Source organism: Pundamilia nyererei, unplaced genomic scaffold, assembly GCF_000239375.1.
Source record: "Pundamilia nyererei isolate P.nyererei 1_Seehausen unplaced genomic scaffold, PunNye1.0 scaffold00010, whole genome shotgun sequence".
In the NCBI taxonomy this organism is placed as follows: domain Eukaryota; kingdom Metazoa; phylum Chordata; class Actinopteri; order Cichliformes; family Cichlidae; genus Pundamilia; species Pundamilia nyererei.
The window spans coordinates 1,615,723-1,638,836 of NW_005187411.1; the positions used below are offsets into that span (position 1 = coordinate 1,615,723).

General features: G+C 38.4%; 1 protein-coding gene across 3 annotated transcripts in view; it reads right to left on the bottom strand.

Annotated features, from left to right (window-relative positions):
* The window catches only part of aqr (aquarius intron-binding spliceosomal factor), a 45,462-nt gene extending 23,911 nt beyond the window's left edge, over window positions 1-21,551 (bottom strand). Inside the window, exons 1-24 of one of the 3 annotated variants that reach the window (XM_005723772.2) lie at window positions 21,450-21,551; window positions 20,966-21,064; window positions 20,640-20,696; window positions 20,193-20,233; window positions 20,050-20,085; window positions 19,812-19,932; window positions 19,537-19,677; window positions 17,705-17,773; window positions 17,446-17,546; window positions 17,280-17,356; window positions 15,026-15,090; window positions 12,920-13,036; window positions 12,717-12,830; window positions 11,825-11,928; window positions 8,647-8,749; window positions 7,273-7,393; window positions 6,880-7,021; window positions 6,222-6,400; window positions 5,242-5,409; window positions 3,595-3,764; window positions 2,530-2,771; window positions 2,234-2,383; window positions 1,448-1,517; window positions 371-481 (exon numbers count right to left, since the gene is read on the bottom strand). In XM_005723772.2, the coding sequence (XP_005723829.1) occupies window positions 371-481; window positions 1,448-1,517; window positions 2,234-2,383; window positions 2,530-2,771; window positions 3,595-3,764; window positions 5,242-5,409; window positions 6,222-6,400; window positions 6,880-7,021; window positions 7,273-7,393; window positions 8,647-8,749; window positions 11,825-11,928; window positions 12,717-12,830; window positions 12,920-13,036; window positions 15,026-15,090; window positions 17,280-17,356; window positions 17,446-17,546; window positions 17,705-17,773; window positions 19,537-19,677; window positions 19,812-19,932; window positions 20,050-20,085; window positions 20,193-20,233; window positions 20,640-20,696; window positions 20,966-21,049 (2,583 nt within the window). In that variant the 5' untranslated portion in view covers window positions 21,050-21,064; window positions 21,450-21,551. Of the gene's footprint in view, window positions 1-370; window positions 482-1,447; window positions 1,518-2,233; window positions 2,384-2,529; window positions 2,772-3,594; window positions 3,765-5,241; window positions 5,410-6,221; window positions 6,401-6,879; window positions 7,022-7,272; window positions 7,394-8,646; window positions 8,750-11,824; window positions 11,929-12,716; window positions 12,831-12,919; window positions 13,037-15,025; window positions 15,091-17,279; window positions 17,357-17,445; window positions 17,547-17,704; window positions 17,774-19,536; window positions 19,678-19,811; window positions 19,933-20,049; window positions 20,086-20,192; window positions 20,234-20,639; window positions 20,697-20,965; window positions 21,065-21,446 lie in introns of all 3 variants that reach the window. The other 2 variants (XM_005723773.2, XM_005723774.2) reach the window with 2 other exon arrangements.
* Between the last annotated feature and the right edge of the window lie 1,563 nt (window positions 21,552-23,114).

Consider the following 23,114-nt stretch of genomic DNA (forward strand, 5'->3'; position numbering starts at 1 on the left):
GTAATATACTTAAGTCAGTAAAATAATTTGGGAGGGTGTGCAGAGTCTTATACAGGAAAAAAATATCATCAAACTATACTTCTGGTGTTTAAGGTTCCTTCTGTCATGCTTCCCCTTAGTTTAAAGCAGCTAAAGATTACTTTATGATTAAATACTGAGGGGAAAAGACCAAGGCACAAGGGAGCTTAGCTTTTAATTTCTCCTCCATGGTTAGAATATGACTCTTGCCTGATTAATGGGCAGTTCTGAGAACAAGCTTTAAATTCTCTTGACAACTTTACATTTAGTTGATCGATGTGTTCTAGAAACTTTTCAGAGATCAGACTTGCACGTGGAGATGCTGTGTGCGTATATGGAGGGGAGTGTTGACCTGATTTGAATGTGTGACTATGAGGGTCCTCTGCTCAGGGAAGTTGTGATACAGGTTTGAGATGATCTGAACGGCAACATCGGTCTTTCCAGTACCCGGTGGTCCCACAACCTGGAGGAACGAAGTAAGAATGGGATTATGTCAGAAGAAATTAAGCATTTTAACTGTAGGACATAAAAAAATAAGAAACTGGAAGTTAGGTTGCAAAGGCAACGTTTCTGTAGATTACAAAGGTAGACCTAAGCCAGTGGTATCCACATAAAGGTAGGGAACATAGCTAGCGAAACAAAGAAGAAAGTCGTAGGAGGAACAGAGAAGGAATAAATATTTTCAAGCCTCTCCTGGTTTACAAGTTATCATGATAATAAGCTCCAAATTTACTTACCTGGGGGGGAACAGCACATTAAATTTACTAAATTAATATTCATGAAACAGGTTGGTCTTAGTGTGGGTCTCTCAGGTGAGTAATCTCTGCTAAAATTAGTAAGCACAATTACACATTCATGCATAAATCAGTGCGTAATCAGCTCCTCCGTTTCTCTACATGAAAGCTAGGCAGACCAGGAGGTAGTGTGTGCTTGTTATGGCTGCTAATGACTGTGACATATGCCAAGAAGGAAAGTTAGAAGGGGTGAAGTGAGTGGCAGATGAAGGCATGCATACAGAGTTGTTTTATGGCTCTGGTGATAGCCTTCTTGCCATATTTACCTCAGCTAGCTGTGCAATAAATAACTCTGATCCCACTGCCAGTTTCCAGTCACCACAACAGAACAGCACTCTTGTCACAACAGTGTGTTAAACAACTTTTAACATAAAAATAGCAGGTTGGGGTGAAATTTTTGTGGTTGTGCATGTCAACTGGTGGCTTTAATCCTATTTTGACTATTTCGCTGGTATAGTCAATATGTACTCCTCAAAAGTACACAGAGAAATTTAGTGAAATTTGATGTTTTCCATAAGTATACAAGACAGGGATGAGTTAGTTGTTTTTTTGTCAAATACATAATAAGAAAATATCATTTTAAATAGATAGCTTCCACACAATCTTGAAACTAAAATCAAACACTGGATTCTTACCATTGTTAGACCTGGCTGCATCCCGGCTCGAATGGCTTCAATTTGAGTAGAAGTGAATGGAATTGTGTTCCTGTAAGACATGTACATGCTTGAAATTTATGAATCAAGTAATCTGATACTGAATACCCTTGGAAGCATAAACCTATTTGTATTCAAATGACTTCATTTGTTTTTCTAAGAGATGCTTTGTGCTGCAAGTGTTGAGATGCATTTGGAGACCACACTGAAAGATTGCTAAGTCAGGGCCTCCCCACAGACATGCTGTTGCTATCAAGATTTGAATATCAAAGTGCAAACTGAAAATGCTCAGGAAGCACAGGATGAATCTCAACTTTTCATGTAGTACAATTATTTTGGGTTGTTGTAATTAGTACAGGAATATTACAGCCCCTTCTATTCCCCATTCATTTCATGCATAACACCAACCAAAACAGCACCACAATATTACATCCTAAACACATCAGATACCATGGAAATGATCATAGACAAAGAAATCAGAATAGATTAGTAGCTCAGTGTAGGGTACATACGATGCGCATAGCTTAGAGATTTGCACCTCCACACTTCTTATATTGACATGAAGTCTTTGAATAACAGGTTAAGGACTTAATATGCATAAGATTATAAAAAATAAATAGGTGTGGAACTCAAGAATACATTAGTGTTCTATACAATGTGAGTAGAAGGTGTAATTGCATTACAGAAACAAATCAGTGCACTGTACAATTACTTGACAGTAAATCTTAATAAATGATAAATGGAAAGGTTCGAGTATTGATCTCTCACCGTTTGGGCTGATTGTAGGGATATGGCCCACGATTGGGGGTAACATAGGGTTCGACAATCAAGGTCTTGTCTTCCTCTTTGTTTTCCACTTCTTCATCAGCCTTTCTTTTCTTTCCTTTGTCTGCTGTGTTTGAGGTGGGAAATGTGATTCTGGTACAGCAAAAGAGAGAATAAGAAGGATAAATATGATGTATTATGACATGTTTAATAATATATAAACAATTATATAAATATGGTTACGCAAACAGATTCTGATTAAGATTGATCAAACAAAACATTTTTCTTTTAAAATTCACCTGAATGGGGGAACCTGAAGTTCAGGGTTCTCCTCAGTGACCTTTATGGTGTTACCAGGGAAACATGAACGCAAGTGGTCCAATGACAAAAAGGTGTCGTTGAAGTCCAACGTCGAGATCTGATTGGGCATTTTTGAATAATGTGCGCTGCCCGGGTCACCATAACCTAAGATGATGTCATGAAGCCAGTCTGGGACGACACATTCTGTGTTCATCAGATGTCTGATGGTCTCTAGCACAGCCTGAAACAGAGAGAGAGAAACATGTTACAGATGACACTGAGCACAAAACAGACACAAAAACAGTTTAGCTGGGTAAGAATAGCTTTGTGGCAGACTGATGGGACAGCAGATAATTTATAAGTCTGTCAATTATATTTTAACGAGCTGCAAACTGTCTAATACTTTGTGCATCAAACGGGGAAGCGTGTTTACTTTTAGGTCTGTCATGCTTCAAAGATGGAGATGTTGCCTGAATATCTGTTAGCTGCTGCGCTTTTCAAATTCAGAAAAAAAGCAAAAACATCTGTAATTGCTGTGGCTGTGAAAGACAGAAACTGATGTGCAGAATTAGAATTAGCAGATCTGAAATGCTCTAATGAAAAGCTTTTAAAGAAAGAGATGGTGGGGGGGTGTTTTCTTCATGCCAGTTAACAATCTAATGACGCCAAGCTACATAAAACCAGTAATAAAGGTCTCAGTACTCACATGTTTGATTTTATCATGACCTGAATTCCATGATGTGAAATCTGTGTAACAGGTCTTGAAATCAAAACTTGAGGTTTGCATTTTGTTAACTTTCTAAGAACACGTTACACTGACTGTGTACCCCAGTCAAGATAGTTCACAGAAAGCATCTCAACATTTTGAAACACTGCGAGTTTACTGCTACAAGAAAAGCCTTGGACGAGAGTTAGAGGGACCACTGAAAAGGACTCATTGTGTGGCAACCTCAGAGTCACCCTGGCCCCAATCTCAGCGCTAGAACACTAAAGACAGTGATACATCACTCAGGGCGATGTTGACAGAAGCAGAACTCAAGGTCTGAAGCTAAAGCAATCCAAACCTTGAAATTGTTTTCCTTAGGTTTGCGTCTCATGATGATGTTGAAAGTCTCATATGGGTCTTCGGTGTTACTCTGAATACTGTTGGTCATGTCCTGCTGGTACTGGTTTGGGTCAAGCCATACACGAAATGTTCTGACATCTCCACGCAGCTTAGGCTTTGGTTCAGGACCTAAACCAAAGTACCAAGGATTATTTATTATAGCAATGAAATAATGAAAAAAATAACCTTAAAAAAATCAGAAACAGTATAGCATTTTAGAAACATTGTTAGAAAGTTTTATCCTAATCCTAAACACAGGAAAGTAAAACTAAGGACAGAGAAAAAGAATAAAGATCAATGTTAAGTGAGTCACTGTGAGCAAGTCAAAGTAATTAAACTCATATATTCTCAAATTAAAAAATAAAACCCTTTAAAAAGAGCTAAGACTTTCAATGCCTTCTCAGGAAGAGGAATTACATTACACTTGATTGACTGGCCATGGGCTTTAGGCCTATTCCCATTAGGGGCCCTGTGTGGTGCAGTGTGCAGCTATCACAGATTTCTAAATAGAATCTTTGTGGAGCTGCAGGGCACATAGCAGAAACCAATCCACTCCAATTCTGACATGTGTTCCCATGTGCAAATGTGCACAGTTATGTGGGGATCAATAAAATCCACCTTACCAAAATGAGTGTGGTGATAGCTTAAGAGTGGAAGCTACACCCTCCACACTATTCAGTAACAATGTAGCGAGCTGGAGTAAGGTGTCTCAGCTGTTATAAAAGATATTTATGCCTTTGTATTAAGTTGTCAGTTATTAAAAGGTGGGATTAACTCAATACTTAATATAAAGGGACATACATTGTTCAAGTCATTAAAAATACATTTAAACCATCGTAGCTCATATAAATGTTCTACACTTGAGCAGTTTTATAAAATGGTATGTCAGTTAGCTACGAGTGTCCCAAAATGCACACGTTGCCCTGTGTCGTCCCCCCGCCCAGTGATTTATGTGACATCTCCCCTCCACACAGCAAGCCAAAGTACCACTTATCCCTGTTGGGAAGCTGAAAGTTTAAACAAGCCAACATTGGCAGGACATGTTCCCCAGCATGTCTATTTCTAAAGCCATTCCCCTCTGCATATTTAAAACGTCATGAAAGAATAAGGGAAGGATGTTTCAACACATGTACACATGTTCTGACTCCCACACTTGCAACCAAAAACGGAATCAGCCAAGATTACTTTAAGGACTGTTGCAGAAATGTTTTTTTTAATTTCACAATCTGCTGCTGTTGGCAATACTTTCATCTAAGGTGATTGTAGCTTATGTACCACATTACTTAATTCTGCAGGACAAGTACATTAAGTGCCCTCTTATAGATAAAGCAAACCAGAGCAAGCCCTTCAGTTAAATCCAATAAGTAGAACAAACAGGAGAGCCAGCAGCTCTCAGGTGTCATTGTTGACCACAGGTTAATGACGTCTTAAGGTGAAAAAGGCCAGGTTTCACAGTGACAGTCACCATGACAACACCAGTCTGACCCTCTCCTGAGGATTAGCTGCTAGGGCTGACGGTGTACAGATCTGATAGGTGGATGGATGTCAGGTGTCACTGCTGTGTGTGTGAGCCTACGTATACAGGCGCAAACGCATATGAGCATACCTTCCTCGATGACACGCCCCTTGTCATCCAGCATACCCTGCACCTCACAGCCTCTCACATACACAAGGCCAGTCTGATCCACAAATGACTGACGCCGGTCAAAACGTGTGCCGTAGAGCAGCATGGGGCGCACCGTGATCAGAAAGCAAACATCATGTTTCCGCAGACCTGCAGGGGGGGAAAAAGGTTTATGGGTGTTAGACTCATAGCAAAAAGAGGAAAGGAAATGACTTAGAGATAAAAGATGGGAGAATGTAGTATGGTGGGGGAAGAAGATGAACCACCATGTCAACATTTGCCTGATCATTAAAACCTGAAGCTCTAGGGAAAGAGCTACTGGAAGTAAAGAATGGATGTAATATCTAACACTTTCTGAAATACAAAATATAAATAAAACTATAAAAGTAGTTTTAGAGAGAATAGAGTTTTCAGTTTGTGATATATATATATATATTTTGCTTTTTTAAAATCCAGCAGAAAATCACCTTTTTAGAAATATAGCGATTACTTTTTTCCCCCTATAGCATTCATTTTCGCTAGTAATCAATCCAAATGCACTGGCATACATTTGCTTAGGAACATTGAGCTGGCATCTTTTTCCGGAAAGCTATAGCAAAGAGCCAGTCAGAGGCCTCGGTGTGTGTTTTATGTTCCCTGTGAATCACAACTGTCAAGCTCCTGTTGACATTATCTATAGCTGCCTCATCAACCACACTGAGAGATAGTAAGAAAAATGACCAGGAAATAAAACAAACGCTCTGTGGTAAAGTCAGAAAAAAGGGTCATGAGCCTGACAGGATAGAAAACAGCAGTACAGGAAGACTTTATGGTGATTATAAACCCCTGTAGAACTGTACAGAGGGGAAAAACAGGAAAACTAAAAGTAGACCAAGGTAATATGGAATGTGTAGTTAATCTATTGAAATAGGGTCAATTTCATAATCAGTTTGTTTGACTTTATAATGGTCCGCTACTTTTACCTTCCCACTCATGCTTGATATGGTCTTGTACATTGAGGTTGATAGTCACATCTGCGCGAACACGAGCAGGCCAGCTCTCTCCGATGTTGGGCTTGGCAACCTCAACTATGGAAAAAGAGGTGATTGGCTGAGCCATCCTCGCCCAGCCTCCAAACACCACTCCACCATACTCTGACTGCCTGTTAGAAAGACAAACACAACAAGAACTTAAGACAAGTGCTGTGGGCTGTTGTCAAGAATGGAAATCAGCTGGATTTAGGGCAACACATGGCACTACTGCTTACTTATTTACTTCTGCAGGAACAACAAGCAAGTTGCTACATCACTTGACATAATGGGAGCACTTATTATGTTAAGCAATGGGTTTTAAAATGTGGTGAACCAAATGCCATAAATTATTGTCAATGTGCTGCGCCACCACGTGACAGGTAGACAGAGGATACAATTCTTCATTAATTAACCTAAAAACACAAAGTATGCTATAGATTATTTAATGCTTTATTTTTGCATTAAAAGAAACACCAATGTTTATCATTCCTTTTTCAAACTATGTCTTTCTATTACTTTTTCAATGATGTTTGCATATTTTAATCAAGAAAACAATAAGGCACTATAGATTAAGTGTTCTGTGCTGCCAACAAAATTGATGACATCTCACCATGGTTTCATGCGCCAAATCACATCTTCTATGTCCTGTCTGATCTCATAGGTGGACTCCAGACGAAAGAGGTTAAAGTTCCTCAGCAGGTAGTCGTGGAGTGTCAGGAACTGGAGATTTAGCTTTGGTAGAGCCAAACAACCTGAAAAGACAGAACAAAACTAATAACTGATGTCTGCATGTTCAGATGTAAACGTCTGTGAGACCTGGTGTTATAACACTGCATATATAACAGAATATCACAGAATGTGGGTATATATTTAGTATATGCAAATATGAGGCACAGATTAGACAGATATAGTAGCATGTATTCTATTTCATGTCAACTCACATAGATACATGCACAGACATACTAACTCAGTAACAATTCACACATTCATTTATAATACACACCTTCTCCTGAGTAATACTCTGTTGGTACAATGTTCTCGTCCCAGATTATCTTCTCCGTTGGATAAAGGGGCATCTGGTTAAGTTGCTCAATCTGAGAGATTCTGCGCTCATGACAAGACACCTGTATGTGGATGGCAAACAGCAAGAGAGAAAGATGACACTGAGAACATGTTTGGAGAGAAGATGTCAATAAGCAAATGCTGCACTGCCCTATTGGCCCAATGTTTAGGATTCTTACTTCCTCCTTTAGATATAAAGTTATAGGCCTTTAATATAGTTTCATTTTTCAAAATAAATATGTGTCAGAAACATTTTGCACTGAGTAGATGTCTGAAGATGTGATGCAGAGCGGAAACAATTTAAAACAGTTACTTATACTAAGGATTTATTTGTTTCCTTGACATAAAGAGAGGATAAATAATGTCAACAATAAAATAAACTGTAAAAAAAAATGCTGTCATCTGCTATCCTTATAACTGGTGCATCCTATATGCTATCTGTAATGACTGTGTTCAGTCAACTGTTTTGCTGTAGCTTACAGTCCTGCAAACACTTGTTTTTTTAATCTATCTGTGCAAGGATGTTGATTTTAGGGCGTAACTTCATGCACACACAAATGAAAGCCCTCAAAGAGTCTCCTGCAAAAATTGACTCAGATAAATAAGACACAGCTCTTTTCCGTCACGTCTTATGTGTAATTGTGCTAAGGACAGCTTTGAAATAACCACTTTGATGAAGAGGTCTGCCACAAACAGGTAAGTGTGTATTGGAGAGACTAGACAAACAAGGGTCCCCCAGATTCCAGGAGAGGTTTTGATAGAGAAAATTAGGAGAGCAAGCAAAGGGTGACTACAGAGCAAAATCAAAGCTTAGGCTTCTTCAGAGATTCCACGAAAGGAAATAAATAAATGACTCTCCATCATATTAGTCCTGCCTACGATTTACCCAATGTTACAGAAATGCCCACATGAAGCATTTATTGGATTAAAAGGCAAATTCACAACAGACAGTGCAGTCAAACTGCAATAATAAAATATGTATTTGAAGTTAATGAGATTAATTATTTTAAAATGTAAAATCCAATCCTAGTATACGGTATTGCCAAATGACCAGTGAATGTTTTGTAAAATAACTGTTTATACATCTTTTATATTCTCAGTTGCCATATAACCAATGCCTGATGTATAGGTTTATTTAAAGGGTTAATTTAAAGTCTCAGGCGTTAACCATTGCCTACAAATCCTGGAATAAATATTTTAATATTTTATTTTTTAAATTTCAAGAAACATGTCATTAAAACAAACAAAATGAAACAAAAAAAAAAACACTGATATGCTCACATACATAACCCAGTAAACCCAACAGTGCACTTACCAGCAACTCAAGCAGAACCTCTTTCTCAATAGTGGTGTCTTGCCCTTCAGGCAGTTCAGGCAGCAGGCACAAATAAGAGGCCACCTTGTGGAGCATATTGGGACTACAGAGAAAGAAAAATCAGAAAAAGAAGCAACACTTCTGTCTAGAGCAGGTATGACAATAAGTAAATATTAACTAAATCCTGTCTAATGTTTGGTAAAGACTCGAGTGATAAAGATTATAAGAATACCAACCATAGGATTTCTCAATTAAGAATACATTCTTACTATTATTTGTCCAACATCTATATACAATCTACACAAATCCCTGTTTTATTCAAAGAAGTACAAAGATAATATTTCAGAAGATGGGGAGAGGTGCAACAGTGTTGGGGAAAATCCTCAACAATTAATTGTGTTTATTAATATACAACTGCAAAGACATTAGTGATTTTATAATCTACCTTGCACAATACTGAAATGCCATGATCTTGCATTACTTAAAATAAGACACCATTCTGCAGTGGAATCCCTCCATGTTCTTTGGTTATGCTCCTACAACAATTGTCAGTGTTATTAACTGCATGAGTAAATGTGCAGAAACTGCAAAGTCTGTGATGCAGAGAAAAATCTAATATAAACAAGACAAAGAAATGCTGCCACCTTTTGTTACAGTAGAACAGACTTTTTCAAAATGAGGTGAAGTGGAAAACTGTCCTGTGGTCTGACAATTCCAAATTAGTATTTATTTATTTTTTGCCAGTCATGGATGGTTTTCAATCCACTAAATGGTAACAATATAAACGTGTTAGAATAGGAGCCTCATCAAAGTCTTATTAGTGCTTATTAGCACTGTGGCACAAAATGCTTCTGTTTGCTTTGACACTGCATTCCTGCTCTGTCAGCATGTATGTTGAGGGGTCGAGCTGCACTGATGAGACAGGATTATGAAAAGCAAAGCCCATCTCCGCTTCGGAAGGCTGAGGTGTGGCTCTCTGCATACAACCTATTTTAATCAGGCTGACACACTGTGACACAGACAGGGTCTGGTGCCCAACAAGGGACAAGGTCTGGACACACTTTGACAGGCCTGGGCAGCCACACGTGGACTGACCAACTGTAGCCGTGTATGTGCATACATTTTGCTACTTGTGATGCCACGCTCGAGCAGTGGGGTGGCAATTCTGCCAATGATGCAGTTTGGTGGCCCACTGGATGTCCTGCCATGGATCATGTGGACATTCCTTCCCTTAGCAACAAAATAAACGCAGCACAACAACTTACTATAAGAAATGCAGATGGCCCAATCAGGTCAGAACTGACACCTAAGCCACTGGCAGGATCTGGTAAAGATTTGGGGGGGGGGCATAACAGGAGTTTTTCTAAAGTTTACTATATGTCATGTCTACACACTTTTCTGAGTGAGGTTTTGGGGGGAAAAAAAACCTAAGAATTCTCATGTTACTGCCAAAAATTTGTTGTGTGACCTTGACTTTTGACCAATAGCAACTGATTTCAAGAATTTCCATCATATTTTGTGGAGATATTACATTCACAGGGATAGGTGGTACTGATGGTTGAACTACTTAAAACCATAATGCAACTGGTCCCAGAGGCAAAAAAAACCAAAACAAAAACGGATTAAAAGGATCTAAACATCTGTACAAACATCTCCACAGTGACTATAATCCAGAGCACCAATCACACTCCTTATTTTAATATGCTCTGCAGTGAAGGTTAACATTTGTCACAATTAGGATTCTTTTCTGTTTGAATTCAATATCATTCAATTCATTTATGGCCACAAATGGCACTTCACCTGTTGTCACATACCTGAAAAAGTGTTTATTTGTGTTTGCGTATATATGTAATAGTATGGGTATGTATAAGTGTGGGCTAGCTAGCTTTTGTGTGTTTTGGGGACTTAGTGGATAAATTCAGAGCGGCAGGTGACTGGGAGCTTAGCCCATGGGTAGTACTGCTGGAATAAACTGGCATTAGCAGGAGTTGTTTGGATGAAAAGTGCCTCGTTAAATCTGATCGTATATTTGGAGTAACCCAGGAGCTGCTTTGGTGACAGTTGTGGAGCAGTGAACAATGCCGTCCTGCTATATTCAAAACCTTAATTCTATGGAAAAATGGAGCAGAGCTCCTGCTCCTAGAAATGCACAAAATGGTTCAGCTAAGTCTTTACCTGATTCAGCTCAGCTCGGCTCATATCCCTTTGCCTGATTCAAAGAAATTTAATATGGGGTTTAAGCTTTTATAATCCACCACTGAAGTGGAAAGAAATATGTATATGGAGACATTGCCAGCTAAGACTAATTTTGAGTTGTTTAAACAACTATCACAAATAAAGAACTTCCATACAGTAAAAACAAAATAGTAATCACTTGGTGAAATAGAATAAAGCCGAGCCAAACACAAAGACCTTAAAAAAAGTTTTGGTCAGTAATTTGAAAATGTCAACTTCAAGAAAGATAAAATCTTGAAGTAATTACAAATTACTAATGAATCGGTTTCTTTTCACTCTCATATACATGTGAACAAGTGAAAACACACACACAGGCCAGTTCATCAAAGTGAGGGTGCTTTTTGGCTCCTTGGCAAGCTAATATGATCTGACAAACACAGCTGTTCCAAGAGTTTATTCTCAAGCCACTGCAAATCGATTAGATTAATGAGGCGTGCCTCTCTCTCCGGCTGGTACCAGCTGCCTGTTCAAGGGTTCACTAGCTGCCATTTAGCAGGAAGTCAGACAGCAATGGTGGAGCTGCTATATTACAACACAGGAGCAAGATAATCATGGACATGGGCCTCAGCTGGTGGGATTGTTGTGTAAGCAAAAATCCTACTATATTGCTCATTATTATTACATTTTTTTCCTTCTTTGTTTCAATTGTAACTTGTACTTTATGGTGTTCAGGAGAACCTCTGAACATGGTAGCAATACGCTAGGAGCTGATTCTTTTGGACCTATACGCTGAGAATTTGAGCTTTAGAGGTCAAAAGGTACTTGAAAATAAGGCAGAATGATGAACACAGAAAGCCTCTAATAAACATGCAAAAATATTTACACATTAGCAATCATGCCAGCTAAAGTGATGTTCCGTTGCTAGCTAATTTAGCAGTTATGATGCATATCCTCCCATCACATCATTTACAACATGCTACTTGTTTTAAATGATTTTAATTACCTGAGATGCCCAAAGTGTTTGGTCAAGGATTCTCGGGTGTCTACTGATGCGACACTGGATAAAGCAAAGTCGTGCAACTCTGGGAAATGAGCAAAGGCTGCCCTCTGCAAGACAGAACCCAATAAGCAGTGCTATGAGACACTGATGTCTAGATACACATCACCATTATAATACATAACAGTTTTTTCCATGAAATAGTTTCTTGAGATAGTTACTGAAAATGTGATTTATAAAGATATATATAGAAAAATCAACAGTCCTGAATACTTTACATTCATTCTTATTTATTCAGTCATTATATTCACATTCAGCATAAGATGAGGAAAGAGTTCATTTCTTATTACAACTATGAAAAAAAATGATCTGATACTCTGGTACATACATTTCTCTCTGCAACAGTTACTTTGATATATAAAACTAAAGATGCTTATGAGGCATGCTGGAAAATCAAAAGTATTCCATTACATTACATGGAATTCTGTTTTTTTCAGTCCCATTACCACAGGTGTATAACTCAAGCACCTAACCGTGCATCCATTTGTATGTAGTATTATATTACCCCTGCAACAAGTTTTTTCCCTCTTTGATATTTGATATTCAACTGTAAGTAGTATTACTGCATTTAGGAAACACCGTAACTTAGCCATGAAGCAGCAGTCCACATGAAGTTACCGAGCGGGGTTCCAGAGTGCTGAGGTGCATAAAAGTACGCCAATAGACTCAATAACTCAACAGCTCTAAACCACCACTGGTATTAACATCAGCACTGTGTGCTGGAAGCTTCAAAGCATTACACCTACAGCTCCTGCTGTGTAGCTGGCCCAGTACTTTTATCCATATAGTTTATGCAAATGAAATCATATATCTGAAAATCATTTTATATAATTCTTACCTGCAGTGAGGTGATTCTGTCATAGTGCAAAGTGGTCATCTCTTTCTGAGTCAGTGCATTTCCAGTCTGATCATTGATTTCAAAACCAGTGTAGAACTTCAGCATGTCCAGCAACTAGAAAGATGAGGAAATAACAATTAATTCTTTGTGAACATGAATATTGTCATTGACAAGTTTTAATGCATATTTGCTTATTTTTGTACCTGACAGAAGAGATGCCCCTCCTTCTCTCTTTTTGTGAGGCTGGAGAGGTGACATCTGACCACCAAATGAGAGTCATCCAGCACTGTATTGAACCAACGCCTGGTGGGCAGCAGTGCCTATACACACATGAAACCATGTTTGTGGAAATAAGTCCCCACCTCCAAACGATAACAAAGTAAACCACACTAAACTAAACTTTACTGGTTTGCGAACAACCATATTTTTCAGCATCGTGATTATCAAGGCATCTTATTGATTGCTGTTTTTTCGTCTTGAGGTTATTTTTCAACATAAGACAGTTTGTCTTATTTTTCGCTTTCTGACAGAAAGATGTGAAGACAATATGGCAAAAACTGTCTAACTCTCGTCTATATTCATTATTTATGTGGTTGATGCTTGCAGCACAGGAACATGACATAAAGGCAAGAACAGAGGAGACCTGTCAAAATGAGATAACAGACCTGCTTTGGTGAGAATATAACAAAGAACACTTTTGAGTGAGAGAGTGACTAGAGCATACAGATTCACACTATAAAGAGTGCTGCAAAGGGGGAAAATTAACACTAATGTGAAACCAAATGTGAAATACAAAACTGTGAGGCAAAACACAAACAAAATATCTATATCAATCATGGAAAAGTGATGTTCAAGGCAGCATGTGCTGGAGTAAGAGTAAGACCTAAAGAGAGAAAGAACAGATACCCTTTATATGCAACAGCAATCTCTGATCTCAACACGGTTCTGACAGTCAACACAGAACTGGCTTGATAATAGCTGTATTTTTCTCTGCAATCATTTTCAGATTGTCATCAGAGAGTAGAAGTATGGATTTCAGGCAACTGAGTCTTTGTACAATGATAGTGCTGAAGGACAGGAGATGAGTCTAGGGACAGTCAACTGGCCAGCTAGTAGCCACTGCCAGAAACAGCAAGGCCAGCCTGTCAGCAGAGGGCCAGATGACATCCATTGTGCTCACTCACTAGTAACAGCAGGTCTGCCCAGGCAGGAGGCGTAAAAATCTTACGTGACACTGTGTCTTAACACCACCTTCATTAGTCAGGAATTAAATAATTATGTGAAGTTCTGCGTCACTTCATTATTTCTTTAAAAAAATGGATACATCAAAAATATTTCTTATCTTTAAAAGCTATTTCATCACCTTAAAAAAAAAACCAAAAAAAAAACAAACCTGACTCTGTGACAAAAACGCATCGTGATTTCCACAGTTGAATACACTCTATTGCATGGCATCTACGGCAACTAAATAAAGTTTTCTTAGTTTTTACTTTTTCTCCAGGAGAAGCTTCCCCCGCCTCAAAATATGAAAAAAAAAAAAAAAAGCAGCTGCAAATAGTACACCATGATTTTCATTGAGATTTGGTGGAATACATTTTTTTTGTAGATCTCACATCTAATAACGCTGCAGCTCACAGCCGAAAGAAACTTTTAAATAACTATCTCTCACCTACAAGACCTTTTCCTCAAGTTTCCAGGCAACAGTCGAGCACACGGGAGTTAAATTAAGAACAGAAAACAGACATTGGAAAATAAATTCAAATCTGCAATCTGTTATAAATTTAAAGACACCAACAAACCAAAAATATCCCCCCAAAACAAAACAAGGATATTTTAAATAAATTGTTCCTTCAAACATCATTTTTCGAAAAAGGGAATTGGATGTCCCCAAACATTATGTCATTGGGCTTTGTTATACTTTACAGTTTGTAGCACATGTCAAAAGCCATCACGCTGAAAATAACCTCTCATACTATGATCAGACTACTGCTTCAAATAGTGCATAGCTTTGCAGACAGGAAAGAGAGAAGCACAGAGAGCAAAGCTGATGCAGATCATTTATCCAGTGACTGTTAATGACATGAGTTAGCTATAAATGTGAAGGACAAAAGACAAACAAATGAGATCTGCAGAAAATTAAGTCTAGACTGCTTCCTTCATCAGGATATCATGATTACAAAAATACTGTAGAACTACCCTTGTACTGAAAGTCCCATAGAAACAAGTCTAAGAATGAATGCATTATCTCTCAACATAAATAAAAAATTAACATGGCTGAGAAATGTATGATTAAGAAGGTTGTGCTTTACCTCCAAATCAATCATGAGTTCTATGAATCTCTCGCAGTAATGCACTTGGTCCATGGGTACAGGCCCTGTGGAAAATAAGAGGGCATAATTCAGGTTATAACTTTGGCTCAGGAAATCCACATTCACAGCAAAAGATAAAATATGATGAATAGACAAACCCAAAAAAGACAGGAAATATTAGATGTTGCTTTGTAGAGGGCGATGTGTAGTTTTCAACAAGGACACGAGGACAGCAAACGCATATGGACAACGCCAAAGTGCCATGCTGAGTGTGTGAGCCTCGCTACGAGATGCTGCACGGCTCGCACAGCAGCATGTTGGGTCCCTAGCTCTCATTAGGCATGCTGGTGTGTAAGTGTGTGTGTACACTTAAAAGTTGAGCCATGCAGTAAGTATTGGAGTGATGTGGATCCTACTGGGTTTTAGATTCTGATCTAATCTGTCAGGTTTGATTCTATCTAAACACACAAATACACACATTCTGTTTTTAGCATTCAGGTGGGGGGCCTGTGTGTCGGCCTGCATTACAACATAGCGGTGAGCGCCGTTGGCTGTGTGGCAGCTGGAGCACATCCTCCTTGGGCAGCTGCACGACTCGAAAAGAAAGAATAGGCGTGCTGCAACTGGCAACAGTTTACATCCATTTCTATCCAGACTCATATAACACACAGAGATTATATGAAGACAATCCAGTATCTAATCAAATGTTAAATATTCTCACAAATTTCACTCCTGCTCCTGAGATATGGCATTCTGTAAAAACTAGAAGGGTGTTTGTGCAGAACATTACGGTGTCATAGTGACCTTTGACCTTTTGGGGTATAAAAAAAGCATTAGTTGACCATTTTATCTTATTAGACTCTTGTGTGGAATTTCATTATAGTCAGCATATTCATGCATTGGAGGTCATGATGACCTTGACCTTTAAGCACTAAAATCTCATCTGTTCTTCTTAAAAACTGCATCAAGGCAAGAGAGAAGAAAGAGAGAGAAGAAAGGATAGCTGGAAAACATAATGCATTATGTTGTGTCAAATTAGCCATTTCTGCTTTTCACACACACCGATACAGCATAGAATCGCATTTTCTTTGTGGCAACATTGTATTAACACCAAATTTTCAATATTTTATTAAATGAATTAAAACACTCTGGGAATGCTACAAACAAAAGGGCTCATCTCATGCACCACCATCTTGAGTTAGCTTAGCAAACTTAATTAAATCAGCTCAACTGAAAAACCATCCAACACTGGTCACGTCCTAGATTGTCAAAGGTTTGCAAATAATTGCTATTTAGTTGATAAATGTAGACAAATCAGCTTGACACTGCCAGTCTTAATGAGTTTTTGTCAGTGAGCACAACTCAAGGGAACTCAGCTCAACCGGCTGCAAGCTGGTTGTATTCTGGTTATGCTGCTAATAGAACAAAAGGTTTCATAAGCACAAAAGTAACAGTTAAATGGGAATTTATGTCGATGCAAAAAGCAACAGATATGCGATTTGTGATTTTCCAGTTACTGCATGCAACTGACAACTTGACCCCCATTCAACTGCAGACCGACTCCAACTTTGGCAACATTTATGGCAGGTTTTAGTGACAGTGTCGGCATGCTTGGCAATTTCATTTTGCAACAAAAATAACAAAAATATCATGAGTAATGAATTGTGACAATATTGTACCATGGGGTTCTCGTATTTATAAAGAAATGTAATTTTTTCACGTTTTTCATATTTGTATAGCAAATCAAGTCCACTTTTTCATCTGGCTTGCATTTCTCAGTTCAGCAGTTTTACTTTAAACCATGATTCAATAAACAGAACACATTTCTTTTTCTCCAACATCTCCGTCTCTTAGTTACACTTACAGTGAAAAAGCACTTCTGTTTGCTGTGTCGAATAGCTCGAGGTGCAAACAGCATTTAATTATGCAAATGATTAAGTAAAGGAGTGTATATTTATGGATAAATACCAGAGTGGAAATAAAGCTTGTGCATGTGAGTACAATCTTACTATGACTAAGCTTTATAAAAGAGGGCCATGCACACAGATGTATCTGTTAATTTTACAAAGAGAATGCTTAAACACATTTATGTTTTTGAGATTTATGGATCTGACCAATTATTTACGGTGAAAGTCCAAGAGATAGTCACCTAGACTCTATAAAAACCTTCTAAAAACTATTAGGACGTAAAGAAAGTCCTTATTAAATTGTTGTGTAGAGCTATTTCCCAAGAGATATACAAGCATTTTTTTACCGGTTGGTGGAATTGACGCAAGAACTCCGTGAAACTTTTTAATAAGAGCCGAGAGGAAGGTCCTCTCCTTCTTTGCCCTGAGGAAACACGAAGAAAGTAAATCAGAACAACCTAGAAACAGATTCTCTAAATCTGTATAGATTTCTTTGAACACAAATATTATTACTGCTCAGCTGTGTCAGCATCCATTTTATCAGATTTCTTTTTGATTAGATTCCAGAACTTCTGCAGCTTTGGAACTTTCTTCAGCTCGTGCTGGAGTCTGGACTGTAAAAATCACAGAAACAAATGAGTAACAAATGAGTGTAAAGAGGGATTAGTCTCATAGCAAGGAAGCAATTCATTCCTTTAGAATTATCAAACATTACTTGGTGTGCCAATAAACACCACAGCTTCTTAATTACGATAATAGTTTGACATCTTACTGGTAAGAGGCACATCCACATTGGCAGAGAGATGAGCTGCTGCACCTGCTCTCTGATCAAATCTACCTCCTGGGAGGAAAGTGCAGAGAGAGAGAAAGAAAAAAAATGAGGGAAGATTAAGTGTGAGAGGTGGGGGTTGTCAAAATGCTTTGTGCATTATACTTAAAAAAAAATATTATACTTCAATCCCTAGTAGGAGTCTCCAACTAAATTATTTAGAGGCCTTTATGGGATACAATCAAAGGGCAGCAGGCTATCACAGCACATTTTAAGTGAAACATCCGCAGTGCTTGCCTGTGGTTTAATGCAACTGCAGAGGATACAGATGGAGATCACCCAAATTGACTTGTCCTGTCTATTATTGCCATCTAGTGGACAGTAAAGATAATTGCATTAATTCTTACTTATCTTTCCAGTACCAGTACATCAGGCATAACATCATGACCACCTGCCTAATAATGTGTTGGTACCCCTTTTGCTGCCAAAACAGACCTGACCTGTTGAGGCATGAAGGTGTGCTGTGGTATTTTGGACCAAGATGTTAGTAACAGACTCTTTAGGTCCTGTGGGTATGAGGTGGGGCCTCCATGGATTGGACATGATTCTCAACTGGACTGAGATCTAGGGAATATGGAGGCCAAGCCAACACCTCAAACCATTCTTAAACCATTTTTGCTTTGTGACAGAGCACATTATCCTGCTGAAAGAGGCCACACGCATCAGAGAACATAGTTTTCATGAATGGACCTAAATGGTCTGGAACAATGCTTGGGTAGTTGGTCCATGTCAAAGAAGCATCTACACAGATAGCAGAGCCCAAGGTTTCCCAACAGAGCATCACCCAAAGCATCACACTTCCTTTGCTGGCTTGCCTTCTTCCCATAGTCCATCCTGGTACCCAGTGTTCCTTAGGTAAGCAACGCACCCAGCCATGCATGTAATGTAAAAGAAAATGTGATTCATGAGACCAGGCCACCTTATGCCATTGCTCCGTTGTCCAGTTGATGAGCCCAAACACAATAAACTGCGATGGACTGTGTATTCTCACACGTTTCTATCAGAACCAGCTACAGTAGCTCGACTGTTGGATCAGACCACACGGTGCCTTCACTCCCCACGTGCATCAGTGAACCCTGGCTGCTCATGACCCTGTATCTTTTAATAGATACTGACGACTGCAGACTGAGAACATCCCACAAGAGCTGCAGTTTTGGAGATGCTCTGCCAGCGTTGTCTAGCCAGCACAATTTGGCCCTTGTCAAACTTGCTAAAATCCTTATGCTTGCCCAATTTTCCTGCTTCTAACACATCAACTATAAGGACAAAATGTTCACTTGCTCACTAACGTATCACTCTCACTAACAGGTGCCATGATGAAGAGATAATCAGTGAAGTTTACCTGACCTGTCAGTGATCATAATTCTATGATCACGGTGAAAGTCCAAGAGATAGTAACCTGGGCTCTTTAAAAACCTTTTAAAAACTATTAGGACGTAAAGAAAGTCCATATTAAAATGTTGTGTAGAACTATTTCCCAAGAGATATACAAACATTTTTTAACCTTGTACCTCTTCAGTGTATGCTGACATTGCTTCCATTATGGTGTAAGAAAGTGTCTTAATTTGTATTATTTAAATCATCATGTAATTGGCTTTACATTTTAAGACACTAACCTGGCTTAAATAGACAAGTCATGTCATTTTATAATATATAAATACTGTCTTTAAAATATAAACCGATGACTCACAATAACACAGACATCACTGTGGTAGTAGAATAACTCTAACTTCTCTGAATATTTAGTTATAAGATATCAGTGTAGTGGTACACACCAGACTGTTGAAACAGTGGTCCATAAAGACTAGAAGCACAGTTTGTTCCTTCAGAGTAAGACCAGCCTGCTCATCTGCCAGAACGGCTTCCATCACACATTTGAAGAAAAATGGAAAATGACTTGGTTCCTTCTTGAAAACCTGAAACACAGCAAACAATAGAAAAAGTAAAAAGCTGAGCTCCTGCATTAGCTGTGGCAAACACAATCAAATATAGACAACATTTAATGATAATTAAGCTAAACTTCAACAAATTAATGCTTTTTTTTTTTTACCTCCCAGGCTGGAACATTTTCTCTGAACTTCTCATTGACAATGCAACAAATGGACATGATGTAGGCATTGCTGGAAACCTCTGGAGTGTAGTTCACCCAAAGGTAGTTTTCAAGGTATTGGCTGAAATATTAGAAATAACAAATTAATATCCATGTAGCAAGTAGTGTTGTCAAATCACTGTTTTTCCAGTGATTGTTTAAATGATAACATAAAGAAAATCCAGTAAAAATAACTTACCTGAATTCAAGCAGCATAATTTTCCTAATGGCAAATCTGAAAATATAATGGGCATAACTCAAAAACAATGAACAGTGAAATATGTCCTTTATATATATTTTTTTAAGTGTTTCATAGGGGAAGAAAGTTCAAAATTCACTTACTTGGAGTTGAGAATCTCCTTCTCGTAAACATCTTCCATCACCTAACCCCCCCACAAAGAACATTCAAAGCATTATAAAAGCACAGAAATTTAGCGTTAACAAACATGCGCTTGGTAGTTTGCTGACTTGACTTACTATCTGAAACTATATGATAAATGATAAATCAATCTCTATTAGATACATGACCAAATCTTTACAGTGCTCCCACTCTGGGCTGATACCAAGGATTAAAATAACAATTAGGCCAATAAGCAGTTCCAATATCAACCTTTACTTTATTTTTGTTTGAACTTGATCCAAATTATAAGCACTGCATTATAATGGAGCACAAACTGTGGCAATTTTCATCACTGAATGTTACACTGTTTGCCAAAAGCCCTGGTGACTGGTTATCACTAATAAAAGTTATACCAACACCTCTAAATTGCAAAAGCGCAAATAACTCACCTTAGGGTCAAAAGGCAGTTTATTCTTTGCATGAGGCGCCCAATATTTGTTAGACAACTGAAAAGGGGAAATGTGAAAAATCACACATAGTATTAAATATAAACATGGAAGATGCAACAAATTGTTAATTGAACATATGCCATAGTTACAGCCATTTGGCCTATCTTATCTCCATGCAAAGCTGTCTTTATGTTTTTAGCATGACAAAGAATGCAACAAAAGAAAATCAGGACACTTTTTTTTTTATCTTCAGCATACCAGCATCATGGAAAAACTTCACAACACAGTACTGAACCACATATGCAGAAAATAAATGCTGTGATTACCTGCGTGACATATTCCGCATTTATCTGGGATACAGACGGAGTAGCAGCCTTTTTAGCAGGGGTTTCTTTCTCCATGGTGGCCATAATAAAATGACGACTGTGAGAAAAAGAAGAAAAAGCGCAGAAATCGTTCGTTTTAAAGTATCGACTGATACAAGTATCCGTTTTCAACTTGAGCCTTTGTAAATATACGATAGCTGGACTAATACAGGGTAATTTACTGTTGAGAAAGTTCACAATCTCGGTTAAAAAGTAAACTAGGAGGTTTCATAACCACGAACTAACTGACTTTCCTGTACTTTAATTAACATCAAATTAAGAGTTACGAGTTCAGAAAGTAGTAACATGACATTAGTAACTGTTAGCATTCTCAATGAGGTGATATAGCTAATTAGTAGCATTTAGACACAACTGACTCGTTAATCGTTCAATATTAACTCCAGTTCAGTGGTATAACGTTACCAGAATTTAGCTCACTAACCTTTTTTTTATTATTATTATTATTTCAGCATGAATGCCGTCGGACTGCTGGTTATGTACCTCCACAATCAAACGCGCTGCGTGCGACTAACTTCCTGAAAAGGTACGTCCCTCAAACCGTCCCCTAATTACGAAAGCTTGCAATCCGTTCCGTTCCCCCTGGTTTCGCATTTGTTGCGTGTGGAAACTGCTGGGAAAATTAAATCAGCTTTTTATTTTGGCGACAACGCAAGAAAAAATAATTGGTTAAAAAAGGGATGGAACACGTAACAAAATAGACTATTTTCAAGTGAATGTGCATGCGCAAAGAAGATATTTTTATCAAAGGATGTTGAATAAAGTGCTGCCAAGCAGGAGGGGGACAGGAAGACCAGAAATGCCACACCTAAGTGGCCTCTGTCCTGTGTGGACAGCATAATGCTTTGCGAATTTAGAAAGAGACACAAACTTTTTGAAGCAAATGCCACAATGATGGTCTGTCATTTGAATATTATTTGAACAAATGTGCCGCTTAAGATCCTTTTCATTTAGAAAACTCGCAGTGCACCTGTCTCATTCAGAAACACTGAGTGGTGCACACCAATCATTTTCTTGTTGGATCTGATTCTCAGCCACTGAATTTACCAATTCATCACTAAGCAGCTTGTCGCTACCTGAAACAGTTCTAACTCCTTTAGTCATTATTCTCATGCTTAACACTTGAGCTGGCATTTTTGATTCTCTACTTCAACAACTAGTTCAGTGGGAAATAAATTGCTAAAATTGTATGTAGCCTCTCTTTGCTTTCCCCCCGATTCGTTACCCTTCGTTCAAGGCTACCTCTTGATCTGCCAGCCAATCAGCATCCACGGCCTCCAAGCCCTGAACTACCTCTTTATTAGCAAATGACTTGTAACAAGTACTAGCATACAGTGACTTTGGTTTGATTTGGCATCCAAATCTGTACAATGAATACATGTTTGAATACATTTATCTGGACGTAGGCTGGCATTTTTCATTTCACTTTGGATACCGTTTGGAATTTCGTTGCAGTGCCTACATGTTTGCTCATGAGGTATCAGGTTACCCTTCTGTGGGAATATTTTGCTAAATAAAACACATCTGTATGACCTAATCCCATAATGAGTGACCAAGTTTGTAGAGCATATTCTGCATAATTGAAGCTTCTCTTTTTTTTACATGACACAACACCTTCTGAGTTAGTCTTAACAAGGCTACTTACTTTAATGATGGATTTTGCACGTGTGCTGCAGGATACTTCATTCATTCCATTACGGACAACTTCAAAATCTGATAGTGTATCATGGGTGTTTGCAGACTTTTTCTGTGATGGCATATGAACAGTGATTCCTGAGAAAAAATGCTTTTCATGTGCCACTTTCAGTTTTCTGATGTTCTCCTGCTGGTTGAGGGGCTTGGTTGAGTTCCCTTTCAGTGAGTTCTTTTGTGGGTATTCAGATGAGAAGCTTGTCTGCATGCATTTCCACATATAGGACAATGACATGGCTTCCTGCTTGCGTGCACTATCTCATGCCTTTGTAATTTAGAGGCACTCGGAAAACACTTAAAACAGTGGAAGCAGTTGTGCTGTACACCACCTGGGTTTTGTGTTGATTTAGGACTTTATTTCTTTTTCACAGTCACTCTGGAAACCTTTCTCACAGGTTCA